We start from the raw sequence: 23,660 nt of genomic DNA, 5'->3' as shown, positions 1-23,660 counted from the left end.
AGCTCTGTTTCCAACTTCTCTGACAAACTGTTTTGATAGAAACATTCACTCCTATTCTAAAAGACATGTCCCTGGCCTCCCCAGCTCCCTGCTGCAAGGTCTTCCATCTCACTTCCTAGGCTGGAGAAGGAGAGGGCCCAGCATGAGTCAACAGCCAGCCAGTATTCCCTGCACTCCCTGCCACCTTAGAGGTCACAAAATGCACACTGGAAAGTGCTGAAATTAACCCTAACACACAAAACCAGAAGAGATAGCACATATGCAAATGGGTATTATCAGGTACAGGACAGACTAGCTTATCCAGCACTGCAAGCCTCAGAAGAGCAGCAGCACATATAGATTTGCACCAGTTCCATAAAAATAATGTATGGTCAAAACATACTACATAAACTAGAAAAAAAAGGTGCCTTTTTGCATGCTTAAATTACACAGATTAGAGAAACACTAAGGCTCTTCAGTTCTTTAGAGCATTTAGAAAAATATTACCATTTTAATCTTATCCAAGTCTGGTAATCCACTCGTCACAGGTTAAAAAAAACACCAACAAAACTTCTCCAGCAGAACACCAGATATACACTTGGCTCCTAACTACCTTGATTTAATTTCAGGAAAACAGCCCAACATACCTGTTATCTGCCATCTGTGTGCCTGTATCCACCTGCAAATTGAAAAGTAGTGCTTAAAAATACTTGAACAGTAATTTGTTTACCTCAACAGAAGATGAAAATAGAACAGGTCATTGTTTAAAACATCAATGCAAATTAACAGCTACTGTTTTTTTCTCTAAAATTCATCATGCATAATCCCTCCCAGGAAACTGAATAGCTACCACAGTACCCAACTCAAAATGAAACTTGCTCAGTTTTTGAAGTCTGTCAGGTGGTTTTACCCTCCTAGAACTTATTTTTTCTGTTAAATACTCCAGATACTAGTGAATTTCTACCCAATCATGGGTTTTCAGTCTGAAGCTAAGTGCCACAGTTTCCTAGATTAGCTCAGCATTCTATCAAAAAAAAAGCCAAAGAGGAAGACACAAATGTATTATTTTCTAATTCCTTGACAGCATCATAGTAAATAATGAATTTTTAATCTCTGCCTATATAGCACACTTGAGCAAAAGTTCAAACGAATTAATTACAATAACTTCCAAATCACTTTTTTCTTTTATCACCCAGGCAGAGACACATGTTTCACATGTCTGTCTAATCAGGGTTATTTTTGTGAGTAGCTGCTTCTGCTGCTCTACAATGTGCCTAAAACTGTTGCTAGATTAAAAAAACACCAACTAGAAGACAATTATTTAGCAAGAGAAGAGGTTTTGACAGTAGCTAGGAAGAGAGAATCCCCTGTATTAAGATTTGCTCCTTATTTATCAGGAGTCAGAAAATGAAGAGGCAAGAGAGAAGTTAAAATCTCATTATTAACAATTATTGGAACCAAGTTTAGCACAGTTACCCCAGCCCCCAATATCTAAATTAGCTCTCCTGAGAAACCAGAGGAAGCCAGATTGTCTAACTTATTCTGCTGTTCTTTCTTTTCTGGGGTGAAATAGCCCAGCCTGCACATGTATTTCAGTAACAGAGATTGGGGTTTTTTACCCCCACTTTAAAAAGCTGCTCACAAATCACAGTAATCAGTACCTGCCATAGAAGCACAGGTGGCCTTTTCCACCACCAAACTTTCATGAAAGCAGACCTTGGCCTGCGAGTCAAATTCAGAACAAAAAGCAGCTTCAATCATTCAGAGCTGACAGGTCTGATTTCTCCAGCTCTCTGAAGGCCAAAGAGGCTGATCTCAGGCCCAGCTTCCAACAGAGGGCTACCAAAGAAGAACCTGAGTGCTAATGCCAACTTGAGCGGCAGCCCAGAGATTGCACGCACTCTTCCATCTGGAAAATGCTGAATGCTGCTCTCAGCCGCAAAAGCAACACTTGCACAACCGTTGCAAACTGAGTTGAAAAGCTTTGTTGGTTTTCAGCAGTACTAACAGTGCACTTCAGATGAGTCCACAGCAAGCTGTTCACATCTCCCATAGAAGCCTGGAAGCCCACCCTACAGGCTCAGCCCAGGAACAAAACAAAGGGGCTTCTGGCAGAGGAGGTGCTCCACCAGCTCAGGCTGATTTGCTTCCAAACACTTCCTCTTGCCTTACACATAACAGGAGAAAGTGGCAATGCCAGCAACCACCTGCTAGAGCAAACCAGATTTTTACAATCTCACAGCTGAAGAAAAGGAGCATAAATGAGCATTTCCTTCCACAGCAACAGAAGGCAGGGGGAAAAAAGATACAATAAAAAGGTAAAACAGAGCAAACTGACCTAATACCAGAGTTCAGCCAACAAGTTATATGATGCCAGTCACTATGAGAGGAGGCAACAGCAGGCAACTAAAAATGCAGACTGGCAGTACTTAAGAGTTAGCCTCCGAGACTTGTGACTTCCAGCCTTGGCCCAGCAACCCAGCTAATGGAACAGACTCTACTCCACATGAAAATTCTTCTGCTCAGCTGCTTGTGCTGTATTTCCTGCAGGGAACTACTTCTCAAGGGAAGACAAGATCCTCATGTGTGTTTGGAAAACATGGAATAATGTTTGAATAGCAGCTGAATTAATCTCCACTGGAACAGGCATGAACTGGGCATGTTCTGACAAAAGCCACTCACCAAGGAACAAGCAAAAATGAAAAAAGAAAAAACGCACCATTTCCTGGTGCAAATACATACTTCAAGTCTTGTTTAACCCCTAGAGTTGTGCCTGTGGCAACTGGAAAGTAAAAAGAAGTATACAAATAAATAATTAGATGCAACTTTCTTAGAAGACAGCTTGTGATTCCCAGTTTCATTCCACTTGCCTTGCACTGACTTCACTGCCACTGAGGCACCAACAAAACTGTTTGGGACGAGCTGGTAAAGGCCACTACCAGGGGGGAAAGGTAATTTTAGAGCTAGAGTTCAGCACACACCAGTTGAAAAAAACCAGTACCAAAGCACTAAGCCCTCATGGCCATTGTCTCCATTGCTTTCCAAGCAACTTTACAGGCAATGAAGACAGGAAAAAGCAACCAGAACCCAAGGAAGTAACAACAATTATTGCTGCCACCACCATTAAAGGCCAAATTAGTGCCTCATTTCTCCTGGGCAGTTCCCTGTTTCCCAATGACTCACGAAGATGAAGCTTTGGGGATGGAGGAGATCAGATCAAGCCCCTGTCCTACAAGGCAGGCTACTACTGCAACTTGTCTGGCACAAATGTCACACACCATCAATCCCTTAAAGCTGCAGGAAACTGTAAACTGGATGTACACCACGATAGGAAGAGTTCATTACAAGGACAATATCCTGAAGGACACAAATTCAAGAACAAAATCTACACCCTGGCAAGATGTACTCATGAATAGAAGTGTATACGGAATAAATCTTTGCCTTGCACAAACCTGCTAAACACAACTGAAGGACAAAACAGGAAACTGAAGGGCTCCTGAACTCACAGGAAGACTCCTGCCCACAGCTGTTAAGTGTTTTCCGTAACTAAAACAAATCAGAAGAGAAAGTTACAGCTTCCGTTTCAGAGGCACTGAGCTGTAACCCTGCGGGAAGCCACAAACAAACAGTCGGATACTTTCTGTAAGAATAAGAAGAAGGAATCATGAAAAATTATTTGAGGAAGAAACTCATTCACCCGTTCCACAAGCCCCGGAGATGAGGAATACTTAGCTCACCTTCGAAGTTTTGTAAAAGGAACATTATTTTGTTTAGAGATGACCTCACAAAAATGTTCCTAGTAATTCCGGCTTCATCCGTAATTCCCACACTCGCTCTACCTTTCTATTTGAAAGCCTCGTGAGCAGATGCTAGAGGAAGGGAATCTGACAAATCCTACGGCCACCGGTACTGTGTGCAATAAACAATCGCAGCATCAAAGAAAATTTCAAACAGGCCCTCAAATGGGAGGCAAGGAACCCGAAATGCAAAACCCAGCCCCCGAACCGCCCGCCGGGCTGGGGGAACACAACACCGTGCCTGAGATCAGGCGAAAGCTTCGCACCCCAGCCAAGCAGCGAAGGCCTTGCCTCAACCCGAGCACGGCGGCGTGAGAGCGCCGGGGGCAGCGCTCAGCACCAGCAGCCCTCCCTCCCGGCCGCCCTCCTCCTCCTCCCCCGCTCCCCTGGGAGGGCGGGGACAGGGCGGGCGCGCTGCCAGGCAGCGCGGCCATACATGCGGCCGGAACCCCCGCGTTCCCCGGCCCCAGGCACGGAGCAACGCGGGACCCGTTCCGTGGGCCCCAACTTCTGGATCCGCCCTTAAAATGGAACCGCGGCAGGCCGGGCGCGAACCCCTCCGCGCCGCGCGGCTGCGGTGGCCGCCGTGCTCCGCCCCTGAGCGGGCCCTGAGAGAATCCCCAGTGCCGCGCCGCGGTGGCGGCGCCCGGCTCGGCCCGTCCGCTGTGCCCGCCGGGTGCCCGGGGCGCAGGGCCCGGAGCCCGGGGCCGCCCGCCCTCACCTGCCCGCGCCCCTCACGCCGCAGAGGCCGCAGCGCCGCCGGGCTCCTCGCAACCTCCTCGCTCGGGCAGCGCCGCCGCTAACAAAGACGCGTCCCATTGGCCGCGGCGCGGGCCCCTCCCTCAGCAAGGACGCCGCCGATTGGCCCCGGCGGCGCCGCGGCCGCCACGCCGCACGCGGGCCATGTTGACTGTTCGGCGGGCGGCGCTCGGCCAATCAGAGCGTGCGGGCGGGAGGCGCGCGAGGCCGCGGGCGCGCGCGAGGCGAGCGCGTGATGCGGGGCAGGGCGGGGCCGCAGGGGACGGCGCGTGCCCGCGCCCTTAAAGTGACAGCAGCACCCCTTTCCTGCCCGGCTCCTGCAGAGAAAAGTTAACCCCGGGAACCTCCTGGGGGGCGTGTGCCGGCCCTGCTGGTCCTCCAGCAATGTCAGCCCCGCGGGAGAATCAGGGCCTGTGACCCTGAGGCTGTGGGCCTGTCCCAAGCACCCACAGCGGTGTCACCCTATCGGCCCTTCATTGTCACCAGAAACCCTCAGCTCATTCTTCTGCCTCTGGGTAGAATCAGAGCATCTCCACCACTTCACCTCTCTGACCTGTCCTCAGAAGGACACAGCCATGACAACATTCCAGCTGGGTGGGCTATCCACCATGTCAGCAATGAGATCCCTGCATGTCTCAGGAACTGCCTTTGTCATTAAGATGATCCGTGCTGGGAGAGGATCCAGGTGGTTTCTGAGGCACCGTGCCTGGCCTGAGAAATGAGAAATGTGCTGCTGCTGCTGCTGCTGCTGCCTTACAGCTCCTCCACAGCAAAGGCGGTCAGGGCAGTGCCATCTTCAGCTTGGACACAATTCCCTGGTAGAGCAGCCAGGAAAAGCCCACTGTCAGCCCACATTCTCTGTGCATGGCACTCTGAAAGCATTGGCCAATTTCAGCACCAGGAGCCACTTCCAGATTTTCAGTCATCTTTCATTCAATTGGAGAAAAACCTCTAATCATTTTCTCCTGTCTCCTTGTTCTAAGAAGTTTTCTCCAGGGCTGCAGCTTGGATTTCTGTAACATAGTGTTTGAAAGCAATGACACCAATATTTTATAACAACTAGTCAATATATTAATGTTGGATTAAATAATTTACAGTAGGAATTTAAGTTACAGGCATAACCAAGGAATCTTTAATTAGATACCAATACTGTAATTAAAAAATGAGATCATTTTGAAAGAACTGCAGGAATGTTAAAGCCAGTTGCACAAACAAGCAGATTTAGTGGTCCAGAGGACATGTTCAGTGGAATGTTCTTTATATTGCTTCCAGCTCCCTTTCCCTGTTTCTCCAAACAAGTCCTTTTTCTAACATCAGCAGGTTAACAGCTTCCTTGTATTTCCAGTAATCCATAATTTTGAGGCCTTACTCATGGTAGTGACTTTTTAAGGTCGGGTATGCATTCATGGTAGTGACTATGCTTGATTCTCAGTGTTCCAAAGAAGACCATAATGAACTCTGAGAGAAGGGCTTATCTCAAGGTATTCCTATTCCACACCTCTGTGCTTGCTGCTGGCTCATAGCTATCAAGTATTCTTTTAAGATTTTTCTGTCAATCTCTATTTTGTTAAAAGCTGCTCAGATGCTGAGTACAACCTCCAAACTTTGTCTCCTACAAAGAGGCCAGACAGGTGTGAGATCTAGCTGCACCTTTCTGTGCTTGTCTATCAAGGTGGACACACATTTCACTTACACCTCTGGATTTTCAGTGCCTGTCTCCAAAGGCATTAACTCTCCCATGGTCAGTGAGGGATTTTTGCTGACTGCTGTCTCACCTCTCGTAGCACAGTGCTAGACTCCATGACAGTGGATAAAGCACAATCTGTGGAGTCATGTTGCTGTCAGGTGCTGCTCCCCTGCAGGGAGCTGCACTGGGATATCTGCTGAATCACGCTGGCTCGATTTAAGCACCCAGCCTCACATGCAAGAGCTTGGAGAACCAAGGAGGGAAGGGATTGTGCCAGAGCTGCCAAGCAGATGCACTTGACACTGCAGAGCAAGCTTAGGCTGAGGTCTGTAAGTGGCATTAAAACTGTCTGTGTCTTCTGCCCTTTAGTGGGTATTAATGGAAACTGCTCTCACTGGGTGAGATGCTAGACATTCACAGCCTCATCTGAGATATAAGATTTCCTCTGTCAATGACTTTTCCTGCAGGGGAGGAAGAAGTTTGATCATTGCTAAGCAGAGCCTTGGCACTAAATAGCTGATGTGCTTCTTAATTAATGTGTTCTATCTCAGGGCATGTTAAGTACTATGCGTGTGGTACATATAGAAATTGCCTTGTGAAATCAGAGTGGAGTGGAATTCCTTCCCATATTGAAGTTGTGTAATAAAGAGGCAGCTGAAGTTGGTCCAACAACTACCACCAGATGAGAATGCTTCAACTTACCTTCAATTTATTTTTCTCCATTTTAAGCTATGCACTGTATGTGACAGTGAATTGCTTATTTGCACACTTAAAATGTACTAGAGCCTCTGTGCAACAGGAGACAGCAAATAAAAATGTTGTTATAAACAGGTCAAAGAGAGTGCCATAAAGGTAATCAGCACTCACCAGTTGAAAGTCTTTGAAAAGATTGGTGGCATCAAACTCACACTGAACAATTCACAGATTTTTTTCTACCAATATCTGAGTATACTGAGTGATGGGAAGAATTTGTTCTCCTGAGTGGAGCAGTATTCACATTTGACGTTAATGGGAATTTTCACATCAGAAAGGCTGAAAGGCACACTCTGAGCAAGAGACAAACAAATTTTGCTGCTGCCAAGTTTGGGCTTCAGCCAAGGGTGCAATTTAAAACAGAAACACCACTCTTTTATCTTCCCTTGCCATCTCTGAATAAATTCTTTGATAGGTGGGAAATGAAAAGCTCCATGTTGTCTGAGCAAGATGAGGTCTCTGTTCCAGAAAATTAAAATATTTTAAAATTCTAAGATTTTGCTATGAGGATTTTCATAATTTTTCATAATGTTTAGAAAATCATATTTCAGACTGGCTTCCCTGAGAGTGTATATGCATACACAACCTTAAAAAAAGCACACACAAAAAACCCACCCCCCCAGAAAACAAACCACCAAAAATGTTAAATACTGTGTAGTCTGTCCTCTCCCTTTTTCTGGCTGAGGGAAACAGATGACTAAGACACTGCAGCCCATTGCTGTTGCACTCCCTTCTCCTGCTTGCCAGGTCTCTCTCACAAAGTGGAATTCATTTAAGTGCCACCTTGAGGGATTGCCAGGGAATAGGTATTGTCTGTGCAATTCAGTAATCCCACAGATCAGTTGGCATGCCCACACTGAAAAAGTCATCTAAAGCAGGGTGCATCCAAGCCTGGCTGCAGCATTCTTTGTTTGCCACCAAGTTTTCCTTCAGCAGGATTTTATGCATACCGAATTTCAAAAAACATACCAAGGGAGGGAGGGAGGAAGCAGTGTGTGCATGTGGGAAGCATACAGAAAACCGGAAAATAACCTTTGGAAAATGTGAGTCTGAAATGCTCCCAAGATCCCTGCAAGAAGAGTTGTCCCAGAAACAAAATGAAGCATTTAGGAAAGAAAAAGGGCATTAAAAAAAACCCCATTCTTTTATATTGATATAATAATGGAATTGGATTAGGTTCTACTAAAAACATAGGAGGAAGAGAAAAAACAAAATCTGGGGGCACAAGCCAGGATTTTATCATGGAGATGTCATAAACTACAGCCCAGGACAGCCAAGGATCCAACAGCATTTTCTCCACAGTTAAATACTAACTCACTTTAAGTAAGTGCTAACTCAGATCACTGAAAACAATTTCTGTATTTAAATTCCTGGCACTATTTGACATTAAGCTGCAACTTCAGAAGTGGCATAGGCATGTCCCATCCTTTCAAAAATGTCCTGAGTGCACAGCATCTTCAGGGAGCCTGCTGGGAAGAAAAGGATGAGCTGATAAGGCCAAAGGGAGTTGGGATCTAAAATGCTGCAAAAAATGTAATTGAACCTTTCCTCTTCCCATACCACAGGATGGAGAAATTGCCCTAATGGCCATGGCTGGCTGCTTAAAGTATCATTATGCAGTTTAAACATGCATTTATACAATTGATTAAAAATTAGCAGAATAATAAAATATTGAATGCAAAATTAATTAAATTAGCAAGCTAAAGGAAAAGCTCTGTAAATCACATTTCAAAAAGATGGTTGTGGAATAGGGAGAAGCTCAATAGTTTCCCCACTACACAAAGTTCACATACAATTATTTCACAACAGATTTTATTTTCTGCACACAAGATGCATCTGCTTTACTGACCTTAACATTTTGTATGTTTTTAAAGGCAAATACACACAAATTAGAAAAAAACCCTACTAGATCTTTCTGTTACTCCAAATAATAAGTTCATTTCTCAGAAGGAGGAATATAAATATAAAAATATCAAGGAAAAGCAAAGATGTTTTAAGTCTTAATTATGAAAAGGAACATAGCCTCATCACTGTAGCATGAACTTAGGAGTTGAGAAAACAGAGGTGTCACAGCATGACTTTCTGCAAGTCACCTTGAGAATACTGAATGAATATAGTTCTGCAAATCAGACACTTAGCTGTTCCATGCAGCTGTGAAGTAGGTGAGATATTTTTTAGGATTTCACGAACTTTAGTTCATTTAGTAGCTTCTGCCAGTGAAATGCATTGTTAGGCAATGAAGAACTCTCCCTGCAGTATAGCGTGACCATACTACATCAGAAAGGCTTTTATCTCAGGGTTAAATCATCATGTTAAAAATATTGGTCTTGACTACAGGGCAATGTCTAGCTGTATTCCCCAATTGCAAATCAATCCACAAACTATGTATCAGTAGGAAACCCTCTGTTAATTCCCCATGGCTCTGAACTGGTAATTAGGTGCTGAGTACTTAGGGTAATCAGGTACTTTGGCAGGGCTCCTGTTTCCTTGAAGGGATAGCTCCAAGAACACACCACCCCTGCCATCAGCCCTTCATGTCTCTCCCACCTGTTTGTTCAATGCAGGTGCATTGCCTTGTACTTACCCACTTGACTGAAATTGCAGGTTGATGATCTGTTCCCTTTTTCAACAAAGGGACTGTTAGCTTCTACTATGCAAAGTGTTCTGGGTATACTTGTGAGTGTTTTTAATAACAGCAGCTAGAATAAGTATCATAGTGGAACTACCCACTTTTCCTGCTTATGTAAAGATACTAAAGTCATCTGGAAAATACTGTTCTTACTGCAGGGCAAATTACTCAGCTCCCTTTTAGCAATACATTTTTCTGACTGTAACATGGGGTATTAGATAGAGATCAGTATGGAGGACAAATTAACCAAAGTCTGAACAGCTAGAATGAACAAGAATCCTTATGTGGATTTGCTGACTGAGCAGCACCTTCACAAACTGAACTGGCAACCACATTTGCTATCATTGAGAAGAAACGTCTTACATGTTGGCTTTTTTGTTAATGATGGATTTTTATTACATTTCCAGATGACATTATTAACCCACGTAAACAGGAATTTGTCTTTGCACATAATAGAAAGTGTAAACAGAAATTTAAGCAGCAGTATATGCTCACTTCTTCAATGGGAACCCAGCACTCGCCTTCTACATAAAAAGTCCTGTTGTTTTCAATTTGCACTTCCATTCTGAACCATTTGTAGATACTCCTTGTGTAGCTTTTCTTGGGTTTCATAAAGTTTCTTTAGCTTCTTAATTTGTCCTTTGCTAAGTTCTTTGCCTTCTGTATCATGGGTGGGAAATCCCTGAAATATATTAAAAAAAAAAAAGAGTATTTAAGATAAGTTCTTGGACTGCTTTTGTTCTCTATGGAATCATGTTTTAATAAGATATGGAGATAATGTCATAATGACAGGCTGTCAGGAAGGGGTGTATCTTGGCTAATTTTAGTCACCTAGAAGTTTGACAGCTAACTTTGACTATTTCTGAATGTTCCTTTCCTAGCAAAACAAGAGGCATAAGGGTGTATTTATCTTCTATCCTGAACCATGTAAGGGAAGCTTAGACCACTAACTTCTAGATGGTTTTAGTTAAGAGAATAATGACTAATTCCTGAACAGATGGTTAAAATAATCTTTTAATCATACTAGCAGATTGAATTCAAGGCTTAAAGCAAAAGCAGGAAGATATTTATATTCTTGATGGAGAAAGATTGATCAGCATTTTTATGGACATTCTCCTTAGCTTGCAGGGGTATTTTCCAGTATTTATCCTCTCCATTCTGACTTGTCCCCAGGACTTGAATTTGTGTAGGTGAAGGGGAGAGGCAGAAGCAGGATCAATGACCCAAAGCAGAAGTGAAGAAACAGTACTTTATGTTTTCCAAGTAACCCTTTTATCTCCAAGGGGAGCAATCAAGAGCAAAGTTATGCATACAGCCCCTTCAGAGACCCTTTGCCAGGAGAGAGCAAAACAGTGGGCACAAGGGAATAGGGAACACAGGACCTCTCAAAAAACATCAGTTCTGGAAGAGTTGGGGAGCTTGTACTTGCAAATGAATACCCTGCCTTGCACCAGAATAATGAGTCTGTGAATGAACATCATGCACATTCCTACCCACAATATGTATTTTGCTTTGCAGTAAGGGGAGCCAAAGGAAATGTACAATGAATGTACAAAGGAACGTGAAGGAAAATACCCATGAAATGATGGCTAACAGAGACCTTGCTCCTCAGTGCACAATTAAATTCATATATCACCTTTTCCTTCTCTCCATCCCTCCTCTTGCTACATTAATAGCACTGCCCTGGAGGTTTGGAACAAGATTGCTATAAACATATACAAATAAGCAAGCACAACTGGGGGAGGAAAATCCCTCCCTATATGAAGAGAAGTCTCTTACATTTTCATCAAACATGGAATATTTGTCAAGTTCCAATTTAAACATTTCATGTGGTGGAATCTTCATTTTTTCCAGTTTTGCTGCCTGTAATATAAAACATGCATTAACATCACAGTTAATTACTGACAACCTGTCACATATGTAAAAGGAAAAGTATTTTGAAATTTTGAAATTATAATTTCAAAATCAAGGAGCATTCAATTCATAATTGTTTATTATGTGAAAAGAAACTTGGAGTGAGGAATAACTCAGTAGGTCTTAGCTGTGCTTGTCTGAGGGAAAAAACTGTTTTAAACCTGTAAAGAACCACTTTATAAAACAGATACATTGCAGAAACTCAAAATAATTTGCTTATAAACTCCAAAAACTACATCTGAGTCTTGCTAACTTGGTTCTTCAGTCAACACAAAGTGAATAGCTACTATCATAAAACATATTCAGCAATTAACTCACTGCAAAGGGGAACCACCTTTATCAAGTTTCTTGCTGACAAGCTAAGGTTTTAATGCAGGTCACAGAAGAATCAGATGCAGTAACTGCACTGAAAACAAACTGAACTCTCCCTTGTCTGTAAACAAGCACATCTCAGAATCTTTTCCATGTAATTTTTGCCCTATGCAAGGGAATCACCTTTTTTAAAAAATGAAAAAAGGTACTTGGAATTTGTGGCTGATAAATGCTGTTTATCTTATTTTATTTTTGTATGTGGTGCTGTCTAAAAGTTTTCTTCCTCTTATAACACAGGAATGTATTTCCTGTACTGTTAAAGTCATCAGCATGGCAAACAATATTTTTTCTTATGAGTTCATCTCCTCTGTCTACTCCCCATCCAAAGCCCAAAATCTTTGAGCTATGTGAATTTCAATCACAGAGATAAAACATTTCTCCTCTCAATCATAAGGAATAGGGGATTTGTTACAGAGAAAAAGAAAAAAAAAAGGAGAAAACTAAATCCTTTCACATATACCTATGATATTAGAATCAAATAATAAATGACACAAGCAAAATCTTCTCTAACACGAACAAGCACGTAATATACTACTTTGTCAATTAGGTAATACTGTTTATAGACTGAAATTAAGTGCTACAAGTTCTTCTGTAATAAGTTTTTGCAGGCTTTGGTTGTTTTTTCAAAAATGGCTTCTCTATCAGAATTGAAATTCCAAGCCTGAACTGCAAGCCAAAGGCATTCTGAGCAGGAAATTGTAAACAAAAAAAAAGAAATGGAGACCTGGTTAAGGCTGGGCAGAGAGCCTGTGTTCTAATGGTCTTTCCTGCACGTGACTACTGCTGCCTACACTTTCCTTCAAAATGAGGTTACTTACTTCCTGCTGTTGTTTTTTCCTGGCTGCTTCTTCTTTCTTCCTTTTTTTCTCTTCTTCTATCTGTGAGAGGCAGAGTTGGTGAGTAAAAGGTAATGCACTATTCCATTTGGTTGTTTTCTACAAACCTGAGCCAGCTCCCCTGGATATCTAATTACAGACAGCACTGGCAGCATGACCTGCAGCAAACCCAGCATGCCTTATAATTAGGATTGTCTGATACTTCCCACTGTATGACTTTGATTTTATTTGCTTTTATTCACAGTTAAACCAGTTCTAACTGTTCAGAATGCATTTTGCATGCAAAATGGATACCTGTAATAGAATACCTAAAATAAATTGTCCTATCATTTGAGGGGGAAAACTGTTTTGCAAATGACTTTTTAAAAAGACTGTATTTCAATGATATTTTAAGCTCTTGCCTCAAACTGTGAAGATATCACAGTTCCTCAAGCAGCAGTTGTATCACTTGATGTTCCTAGGGAAACAACTATCCAAATTTAGCCAACTTGCTAAAAATCCCATCTTGCACTTGCCTGGGAGAGACCTGTCAGTTCTCTAAGTGTTCTGCCAGAACTGAACATAATGCTGTTGCCAAGGAAAAGGGACTCTGGCTGCAGCTCCTACCCAGCAGCATTAAACAAACTGCATTCAAATGTCACTCTAATGAAAACATCTGGAATTGACTAAAATTACTTCTCCCTTTTCTAAAAAACATCAACGTGGAAGGAGAAATGTTAGAAAGTCTTTCAAAGATTTCTAGTCATGATAGAATTTTATTATTTGGTAAAATTGAAGATGGACATATGAAGTGTTACTTTTAAATATTACAAAGTCAAATATTAATACTAGGAAGTGCCAAAAGCAGGGGATCTGTACAAACTTTGTGCATGTGAATTCAAATTCACAAGCTTTACAGAGTAACATGAATTCTTGCCCCCACATCCTGAATATCTCACTAATCCATACTATATTAATTAAGATTTAGCCAGTACATTTTTCCCTCACATATCAGATGAATATAGACTAGTTCTATGGAAAATGTTGACTTCATTTGTACAAACAAAAGAAGTCTGAATTAGCTTCTCATTGGAATTGTTCTTCCAGAGAGATAAGACGGTTTGAATGCAATACTGAACACCCCTTAGTTATATGAAGACCTTAAAAAGCAATAAAATAAAAAATCTTTGAGGTATTCACTAGGTCCCATACAAAGTTTTCAAGAAGCTGTTTCAAAAAAAGAAGCTGTTTCTTTTTTCAACACATTTTTTTGGTATCAATTCTCTTATGTCATCTTCCTTGCTGCTAGTTTGCTATGATTTTTCTTATGAATTATCAAAGAAATGTAAAAATATCCATAGTTCACACATTAGTTTAAATATTAAAAACATGGGATGCTTAAAATAATTACCTTTTTCTTTTCTTCTCTTTCTTTCAATAATGTGTCCTTATCCACTAATTTAACCACGGTTGGAAGTCCTAAAGAAGCAAAAGAGATGGATTAATTTCTTGATTAATCAAAGATAAATGTATTCATCCTGTGATAACTGTTTTATTTTTGCATGCTAAATGCAAATACAACTCAGTGGCTACTCAAAAGTGACTAAGAAATTAGGTGTTATACAAAAAGGTGAAAAATATTACAATGTATTTTTTTTATTCTGTACATGTATTACAATATACAGTTCCATAATATATATTCATATATATACATGCACCATTATCTATGATACATATTATGTGCCATTATATATAGTACATATGAAATATATATATATATGATGCACATATGATACACTCTAGCTCTGCAATACTTGAGTTCACTGATTTAGTCTGAATTTTTTTCTCACTTCTTAGGAAAACATCAGGATTATAAAAACAGATTATAAAAAAGAGATAACTGGGTACCTTCATGATCTTCAAATCGAACTCCAAGTTCAGGGAGGATGTCATCCCGAAGAGCATCACTCAACTGCAGCACTTCAGTTACTACAGAGCATGAAAAATACTTTTAGTGAAGTAAAATTTGGCCAAAGTATAATTTTGTACAGCTAAATAGTTACTTCAGTGCAATTAAGAAATTGCCACTCTCACAAAGAGAGAGAAATGTCTTTTCTTTTAAAGTGATAACTAAGTCCTGCCTTATTTTAGCCACATAAAGAAGCAGCATGTTTCTTTGCAGGAACTTGAAAATCATAATTGTCTTCCAAGATACCCTCACTGTTCCTGAAGGGGAACAGAAAGAAAATCCAAAGCAAATCAGAAATGATGCAACAATTCTGCCAGGGTATGGTGGAAGGGCGTATGACTCAGGAAGATCCTAATGGTTACTATAGGATGTACAATAAGAGAGGTTAAAAACCTAATTTTAGAAAATCACAAATTAACATATTCTGTGCTAAATCTAACACTGCCCTTTGAAGGACTATGATTTTGTTGATTTGTCAGAGGAACTGTAATCCCAACACCCTCTTTTTATTTCAAGCAATCTTTTTACATCAGAACAAATAATTTTGGTTTGGCTTTCTGCATGGTGACCAGGACATCATGGCTAATATTTTTTTTTCCCCTTGCAAACTTACCAAAGAGCCTTTGATGACAGCAAAGAGTTAAGATCTTAAGATTTAGCCGAAATATATGCTATCTTAAGGGGAAAACCAATCTTCATTCAAGACAATTTTTTGGATAAGAAATTGTATCAGTTGAGAGGCAGCAGAATAGTTGAGAGGGCCTAAATTCATCAGAGACTCAGTATGCTGCTCTTGTGAATTCAGCATTTTTCATAGGCAGTCTGGTATTTGGGAGGAACACTCAGCAAGTATAACATGACAGATACTTTGGTTAGATGTGCTTATAATGAACAGGCATTCTCCCTTTCAGCAATTCTTAGCTGGTTAAACCCAAGAAGTACTCAGGGTCTCAAAGTTATTATTTTAGGCAGTGGAAGCTTCCATCCAGGCAGCTTCCTTAACAGTGCACATTCTGGTAGATACAAGTACCATCCCTGAGCCTTCATCTCTTCCACAGCTCTCAGAGAGCTGCAAGTGAACAGCACTGACTATCCTGAAACCATGAGAAGGAACACCCTGTTTCAGTGCATGGCTGTGTTCTGTGGCTCTCTTTGCAAGGAAACCACTGCAGTGGACAGAACCTCTTCTGTCTCCTGTAAACGGAGTCGTTGTTTCTCCTGATCCACAGCAGTGACACACAGTGAACCACAGTCATGTTTGATGCAAGTCTAAATCAGCCATTAGGATAAACCAGGGATCAGATTCCCTCACTGGCTGTTGATACTAAAAGGTGTTGGCTCTATCAAGACTGTATCAGAAACACTGCTTATTCACCACAGCAGCATCTGCACAGTTACAGATGAGCACTTATCTAAAATCATGAACAACTGAAAGCTGAAGAAGAAGAAATCCATCAAGGAGAAATGTATAATGAAACATTATTTTTGAGAGGACACATGCTCTGATCAATCCTGTCGTGCAGAGGAGTCAGCACCACACTTCTTAAGGCTGAGATGTGCCTATTCTTTGCATGTGGCACCTCCAGAGCAAATATGTTTAGGATTGGGTAGGGGGTTGTTTGTGGGCTGTCTCAGGACATAAGGAGGCTCTCACTGAGGACAGTGACCAGGAAACCAGTGGGACAATGCCTTATCACCAGCGCCCACCAACACCCCAGCAGGTGGACATTCCTTGGGCCTGTGACTATTCCCCAGACCTCTTCACATTTTCTGTGAATTTCAAGCCCAAGAGCATCAGATGTGAAACAGATGCTGAGATGCTGTGAATCAGAACACTGTGATGGGAAGGAAAAAGAGGAGCTTGAAAAACATCTAGAGAATGCTGTATATAAAGACTGGCAGCAAAAGACAAGAGCAGGCAATGCTACAATGAGAGAGTTTGTCCCAGTTCTGGTCAACTCCTGACATATTTGGAAGAGGGCAGAAGGTGCAGAGGGCACTATGAGAATTATTAAGTCCATATTTGAATGCTACCCATTCTGGATGATGGTAACATTTTTGCAGAGTACATGTAATTTGATTATTACTAAAAACCATAGCTTTAAAAATGGCTGTTCTGTGAAATGTTTTGTAGATACATTTTGAAAGTGCATGTGTGTGGATGGGAAAATTTGTAATAGAGATTTACAGAGCCATATACTCTTTATTTAACATCTGAGAATACCTAAAGCAATACTGATTGTTTAAAATAATATCTAACACAACCCTGCCAGCAACAGGCTATGATGAGGAAACTCCCTATGCCTACAGCCATGCAGAGGCAATATCCCCAGCCACTAATCAGAACAACTCTTACAGTAATTTAATGCTTCCTGCAAGCAAGAATTTAATGGGTAAAGGGAAAGAAATCTGTAGTATGTCAGTGGAGGTCCTGCCAACCACCATTCAGCTTCCATATATCAAGTAGTTTAAAAGAAAGGTGCCTCCCTGGTCAAATTGCAGAGTGCTCCATACTCCAACCAAGCAGCCACTAGATCCAGTTTGATTCTCACTGTCCAGTGTATTTCAGGCAAAAAATCACTGCCTTTCAAGCAGGAAATTCAAGTGTCAGTTAGCACTTGAGCCAAGTGAGTTCTAAAAATGATCCCTGTGATATTTAAACCTTACCACTGCTAAAAGCAATGATCAATTTAGCTCAACCATAATAAAGCAAGGGGAAAAAAAAGCTTCATATAAAGAAGTATGTTAAATACCAAAAGAATAAAGCTCACATTTTTGGCTGAGGATATACACACAAACCTCTTGAATTAATTCAAGTTACAGAAAATATTTACTTCTCAAGTTACAGAAAATATTGGAACTTATTACTAAGCCTGTTTCTCACCATCAATTAGGCCTATAAGAGTTTGACAATAATAACAGAGTAGTTACATTAGCAAATACAGTTTTGTGCTTTTAATGTAAACTTATCAGCTTTGGAAGAACTCCAAACAGTAGCAGAATGAGAGTCCAGAGTCTTTTCCAGCTGAATAGGTTACCAGACACCATAAGTAATTTTATGTTTCTGTGTAATATATGGGTTACTTGTATGTTTTATGTATAAAAAACATGCCCTGTTTTGCCTTCAAGTACAAATCCCAGTGTCAAAGTTTTAAGAAAACAAGAACCAAACACATGTTGAAGACATGTAAAATTCCACAGGGAACAGCAGAAAATAGTAAGAGCTCCTCCATTAGGAGATATCAGTAAAATCAAAGAATGCTTAATGGAACAACCTTTTTAACACTCTATAGTTCTGCTGCCAACACACACAGCATGATCAAAGCTTTTCAGAGGGATTAAAAAAGGCACCTGAAACTTCTAGCAAACTCCCAGATGAATTCTCCAGAGAGAACACTCAATTATCATCAGGGGAGCTACAATTCCAACTATTCTAACAAATAGTGAACATCTTGGGCAATTTAAATGCAGACACTATTATTGTGTAGCAATCTACATTTTTAAGAAAATGCAAGCTCCCCAGGGAAGAGATCATGGGTACTTTCATACCTAGAAAGAAGGGAGCACCCTAACCTAGAAAAACAGCAGCTACACCTCATCATTCCAGAGCTTTTAGATTCTTCAGGATATGAAAATTAGTTTAGCAGCCTAAAAAGATGCCCAAATTAAAGAGACAGGCAGCAGAGATGCAGAAATTCAAAGCAGCTCTGATTTAAAGATGCCTTACTTTTATTCTCTAAGCAAGGAGAGACTATCAGCTGCCTCACACCCACACCTCCAGCCCCTCCCCCAGTTTGGTTCCTATGCCCTCCAAGTCTCATGTGCAGGAAAAACTACAGGAAAGTACAAAAAAGTCTCATGTACAGGAAAAAGTGAACTCTCACCTTTCTTCTCTCTGGCGATTTGTCGCACTCCTTCTCTGAACTCAGAAAGAACTTGGAGGTATGGCATCACTGTAGACTCAATCTGCAGGATCATTATTTCCACAGTTAGCTAATCATCATTTAGATATAAAACATGTCCCTACTCACTTCATATTTATGTGCTGTTGGATGGAATCTCACCCTCAGGACAGATCTGTATCAATAAAAATTGTCATTGCTCTATTGATGTCAAAGGATAGATGAAAATTTGCATTAGCTGTCAATTTTACTTTTGTGCAGATAAAATCAGCTTGTCAAGTTCAGCCTCTCCATTCCTTTTTCACGTCCTTTCAGTTAGATCCATCACTTCCCCAGGGTTATGCCACAATCCAGCTAACTATAATGCAGTGCAGGGATAAAAACAGCCCTCAGATGAATTTGCTCCTTCGTGTATTATGTTGTCTTAGGCCCAGCTGTTTATCAGATAATAATACCATGTCAAACAGATATTAGGACTAATTTTCATTAGAACCCATATCTGTTCCTGAGATTTTAGCTTAGACAGTGCAATTCTCTATATTCCTCATACAACTCCCTCTCCCACAAAAAGTGGGGAAAGATTACTGTTGAATTATTTCAGGTGTAAGTAAACACTAGGCACAAAATCTCAGAGAAAAGGTCCTGTGAGTCTGGTTTCAATGGCAATGAATAGCAGCAGCAAGCAGTTAGCAAACAGCAACAAAAACAACTACAGATCAGCTACAAAAACAACTACAGATCAGCATCTGTCAACACTTCTTTGGAATCCCAGGAGGGAGGGAAAAGTCAGGCCCTTGGGGGAAAGCCTAAATTAAAAGTTAAATTACTTTGGAGGGTGGGGGAAAGAAAAAAAAATGGCAAACTTAAAGTCTGAATATCCATTGGCCAAAAACACAGCATCCCAAAAAACACATTTCCTGTCAAACCACCACACTCCTCTACAATTTCCACATGTCTTTCCTGTCTGTTTAATCTCCATGACAAATTTCTGTGCAATTAAGGGGCAAGATAGTCTGTCATGATGTAAAAGTGCCCCTATGAAAAGAACCAAGGGGTTCTGTTACAACCTTTCTTAAATGTGAACACTGCAATTAGCTTCATAATCAGATCCAGTGGTGACAAGTCTGGCCCAAGGAACAGACTGGAAAGTGAGGAACAGTCACATCTTCACTCCCCCACTGCACTGGAAATACCTCTTCATGGAAAGAAAGTGGTATGGGGAAAGCAGACACTGTCATTATTTTATCAGTCATTTCAAGATGAAAGATTTTTATTTCCACAATAACTAACCTGAGAGAAATGCTGAATTCACTTGGAAAATGATATTATGGAACTGAGGTTTTCTGACTTCAAATCTCTTTTATACCCTTTTCAAGTAAATTACTGACCCATGGAAATTAAGCTAGTTTTTCTTTCAGCACTTTTGAATTGGATTATGCCTTTTTTGGAGATATTGACTCAATTGGTTCTTTCATCTCTAATTTAAACAAGGGAATGACTGGCCTGACCCACAGCCTTCTGTAATTAATGAGAAGTTTTTGAACTTTGGAAGTTTACCTCCTTTAATTTTTGCTAAGATAAATAAGAATTTGCATTGAAGATTGAAAGACAGTATAGTATTTGATGAAACAGCCAAAATACTTGTGATATTATGCATTTTTATACTGTAATACTTAACACTAGTAATGATCTGGGTGATAAAAACAAAAGCTTCTTCAGTGTAAGAATTGTTAGCACAAGATTCTTCTGACAACTCTGCTAACAAATGTGGAATGTGTAAAACTTTCTGAAGAAAGGATGTTCTTTAATGCTTGTTTTTTGTATCCTTTCAAGCCTAATCAACAAGAAAGGATCTCTGAAACAGACAGAAGCTAACAAGCAAGCTCCAAGTGATGCTCAGGCATCAGAAAAACAAACTACTTGTTGGCAGAATTGCCTTGTTAAGGTTTAGGGCTGGACACGCTACAATGATCTCAGACCTTAGGGGAGGTTAACAAAACTTGGGCAGAAGGATGGACCACTGATAGTGGACACAAAGAATGCCACAAAGAATTTACAGGCCACAAGGACACTTGGCAGAACTCCCAAGATAAGGAAGAAACTCATAAAGCCAAGTCAGCAACTGTGCTGAATCAGCCCCCACTGGGTAAAAGGTAATTTCAAACATCAACTCAGGGACCAACAACTCAAAAGAACAGAAAGACTGAGCATGCAGACTAATTAGCATGGGAAGCAAGAAAATTATTAACCAAGAGAGGATAGAATACAAATTAATAGGAGAATTACATAACTTGTAGCCACTGAACACAAGTTGCTTTGTTTGCTAAAATGCTTAAATAGTAAAAAGTTTTAATAGTTGGTGTGCTTGATTTGTGGAATACCACTGAGCACCCAGGCTTGCACAACTCTGAAACAAATAATCAATGCTGCTCTTGAGGGTGTAATTACTGGCTTGTTGCACATGGGTAACAAATCCAATTTTTGTGGACAACATGTGTTAGCACAGAATTTTTTTTTCCGCACAAGATTCTTCTCATTCTACCACCCTTGGCAGTGCTATTTTAAGAGTGAAAGGACTTAGCCTCAAGCTATCAGCAATCCTTCCATGAAGCATATCTATTGGAAACACTGCCTGAAGTGTTAAATACAAATTTAATTTTCATTTTCCCTAAAAAGGTAAGTGTTTTAGTTCTACCTTTCTTCTGGAATTCAAAAAAATTCTGAGCTAAATTTAAAAATCATTATTGATGGGCTTTGTAGGCAATTCAGAACATCTTCCTTATTATATTATTAATGGAAATTTCCACAGCACACAAATATAAGCATTTACATTGGCAATTATGGGATGAGTGTTCATTCCCATTCTTCCAACCACAAACAAGCTTGCCAATTCCTTTGATGAATAAGAAGTTAAGCCTTTTTTTTACACCAGAAATGTTTCATTTACTCCTCCTAAGGAGGAACAGAAAGGTGCATGGTCACATCTTTAATGCAGAAAAATACATGAAAAACAGCACGGACGTGTCCACAAGAGATTTTTGGCACGAACCAAGTGTGGATAGCTTTCACATGGAGTTATTTCTCCTGCCTGCACCAGAAACATTCCAGGTATTCCAAAGCCCACCAGTACTTTCATCAGGTACCCCTCAGGTATTTCCAGAAAAATTCTGCACCCAGAACTGCTGGGTGACTAAAGCAAAACAGTCTTTGAAAGCCACATAAAAACTGTGGCTGCAAATGAGATCAGAAGAAAAGATTGAAATGTGGATAAAACTCCAGCTGCCTCCAGGCTGGTTTCTGGTGTACCACAAAGAAGTTTAATCAGTATAATTACATTTTTGAAACTACTTAGCATACAAATACTTGTAATGAATCTTTAGACTGTAGCATGTGCTGCCTGTAGTTCATATGTGGTTTAGGAAACAGACTCATCATTCAGGAGACAAGATAATTCTTCTTCTGGTTGCTATACAATTTGTCTGTCATTAAATCAAACAAACCTATAAAAACCCCAGCTCTTGTAAAAGAAAAATCCTGCTTCCTAAGCCAATTAATTACATCAGATTCAAAAGCTAAAAGCAAAAAGAATGCAATTCAGCTACATATCAGTAATGTCATCACTTTAACCTAAGCTCTCGAAGGATACAGAGTAATTTTGTTTAGTGTATTTTGTCCTTCACTTACATTTATGTTTTGACTAGTCCCTCCAACAGGAAAACCAATTGCATCATCACTTTCTATGGCACCAAAAATCTGGTAAAGGAAAAAGAAGATTGTACACATCAATTCACAGGTATGTGAAAACTAAGCAAAATCACATATACTAGGCATTCAAATAGATCTCATTTAACCCAGAATTCACAACTCTGTTAAGATGATGTTCTGATTTGCAATTGATACATACAAATTGATGCTCTGATGATGATCTGTAATTGATACATACATACACCATACAAAGCATTGGCTTTCAGATTTAGCTTTAAAGATGTCAGATTTGTCATTCTGACTTCATATTTTTTCTACTATCTAATTTCTCTTGAACGTATTAAGGGCTCCCCCCTATTCAAAAAAACATTAGCTGAAAACATAATGCAATATGGAGAACTCAGAATTGTTCCTGCTGCAGCATACACTGCAGCTTGGGTTCTTTTGGCCAGGGGATGTGTGGAAGATCTCTAGTTTCCTGTAAGATTTAAACAAAGACTGTACAGATCCCTCCATACTTGAAAATACAAGTTATAACTGCACAGTGCAATAGCATCATGACTCCTCGCTGTTACATACCTTTAGCATTTGAGTGAGATAGGAGCTGATGTTTTCTAAAAGAAGCCTGTTTGGCATCTGCCTGGAGGATTTCTTTGCAGCAATATAGGAGTTACTCTGGCTGACTAAGGAGCGCATTTCTTCTAAAACCAAGCGGGTGTCAACATTGTCACACAGTGCTTCATGAATTGCCGCTTTCTTCTCGTAAAAACTGAGGCAAAAAAGATTCTTTGTAACTACTCATTCCAAAAGCCCTGCAATGTACTCTGAAAAGTCTCTGTTAGAAGAGCAAGGGGACTGAAAAGTAAGAAAACTTTTTGCTGGTTGGAGTTTATATTTGAAAGAAAAACAGATGAGCAAGAAAAATGGCATTATCATGATGCTGCTGTTTTACTGCTATAGACAAAGGCAGGCAGCAGAATCTAATTGGCAACAACTATCCAAACAAACTATCAAACAATTTTTCAGCAACTGGCCTTTTCATGGAAATTTTTAAAAGCAGTATAAAATGCTTATTTAGTATCTTCTTTTTATTACTTTTTTTTTTCACAGTATTGCTCTCCTATCCCTGTGTACCAGCCAGGTTCTCTGTTTAGTATCTTTGCAGGAAGGAGCATCAATTTGGAAGTTAACTTAACACAAAGTAAATTGTTATGAAAATATTATAAGTAGATAAAAGGAATAAATTCATGCAAACCTTTGTCATGTTAGTAGGTATAATAAATAATACAACATATTAAGTACCATTTCATGACACAAAGGTTTTATGGTTTCAAACAATGTACTTTTTCCAAGAAAAAAGAAGTGGTAGAAGAAAGGAG

General features: G+C 40.3%; 2 protein-coding genes across 8 annotated transcripts in view; both read right to left on the bottom strand.

The window, feature by feature from the left end:
* Positions 1-4,592, bottom strand: part of NAP1L4 (nucleosome assembly protein 1 like 4) — a 28,493-nt gene extending 23,901 nt beyond the window's left edge. For 4 of the 5 annotated variants that reach the window (XR_010783770.1, XR_010783771.1, XM_066551313.1 and 1 more), the window contains exons 1-2: positions 4,498-4,592; positions 627-658 (exon numbers count right to left, since the gene is read on the bottom strand). Coding sequence is in view for 3 of the 5 variants with exons in the window: in XM_066551313.1 (XP_066407410.1) it covers positions 627-640 (14 nt within the window). In the remaining 2 variants the exon portion in view is untranslated. Of the gene's footprint in view, positions 1-626; positions 659-3,431; positions 3,526-4,497 lie in introns of all 5 variants that reach the window. The other variant, XM_066551312.1, reaches the window with a different exon arrangement.
* A 4,178-nt stretch (positions 4,593-8,770) lies between these two features.
* CARS1 (cysteinyl-tRNA synthetase 1) overlaps positions 8,771-23,660 on the bottom strand; it is a 45,681-nt gene continuing 30,791 nt past the window's right edge. For all 3 annotated transcript variants that reach the window (XM_066551332.1, XM_066551333.1, XM_066551334.1), the window contains 8 exons: positions 22,861-23,050; positions 22,261-22,329; positions 18,559-18,640; positions 14,614-14,694; positions 14,117-14,184; positions 12,709-12,768; positions 11,384-11,467; positions 8,771-10,286 (listed from right to left, as the gene is read on the bottom strand). In XM_066551332.1, the coding sequence (XP_066407429.1) occupies positions 10,152-10,286; positions 11,384-11,467; positions 12,709-12,768; positions 14,117-14,184; positions 14,614-14,694; positions 18,559-18,640; positions 22,261-22,329; positions 22,861-23,050 (769 nt within the window). In that variant the 3' untranslated portion in view covers positions 8,771-10,151. The remainder of the gene's footprint in view (positions 10,287-11,383; positions 11,468-12,708; positions 12,769-14,116; positions 14,185-14,613; positions 14,695-18,558; positions 18,641-22,260; positions 22,330-22,860; positions 23,051-23,660) is intronic.

This window comes from Molothrus aeneus, chromosome 6 (assembly GCF_037042795.1).
Source record: "Molothrus aeneus isolate 106 chromosome 6, BPBGC_Maene_1.0, whole genome shotgun sequence".
In the NCBI taxonomy this organism is placed as follows: Eukaryota; Metazoa; Chordata; class Aves; order Passeriformes; family Icteridae; genus Molothrus; species Molothrus aeneus.
Note: the sequence above shows the minus strand (reverse complement) of the source record. Positions and strands in the feature narration are given on the sequence as shown.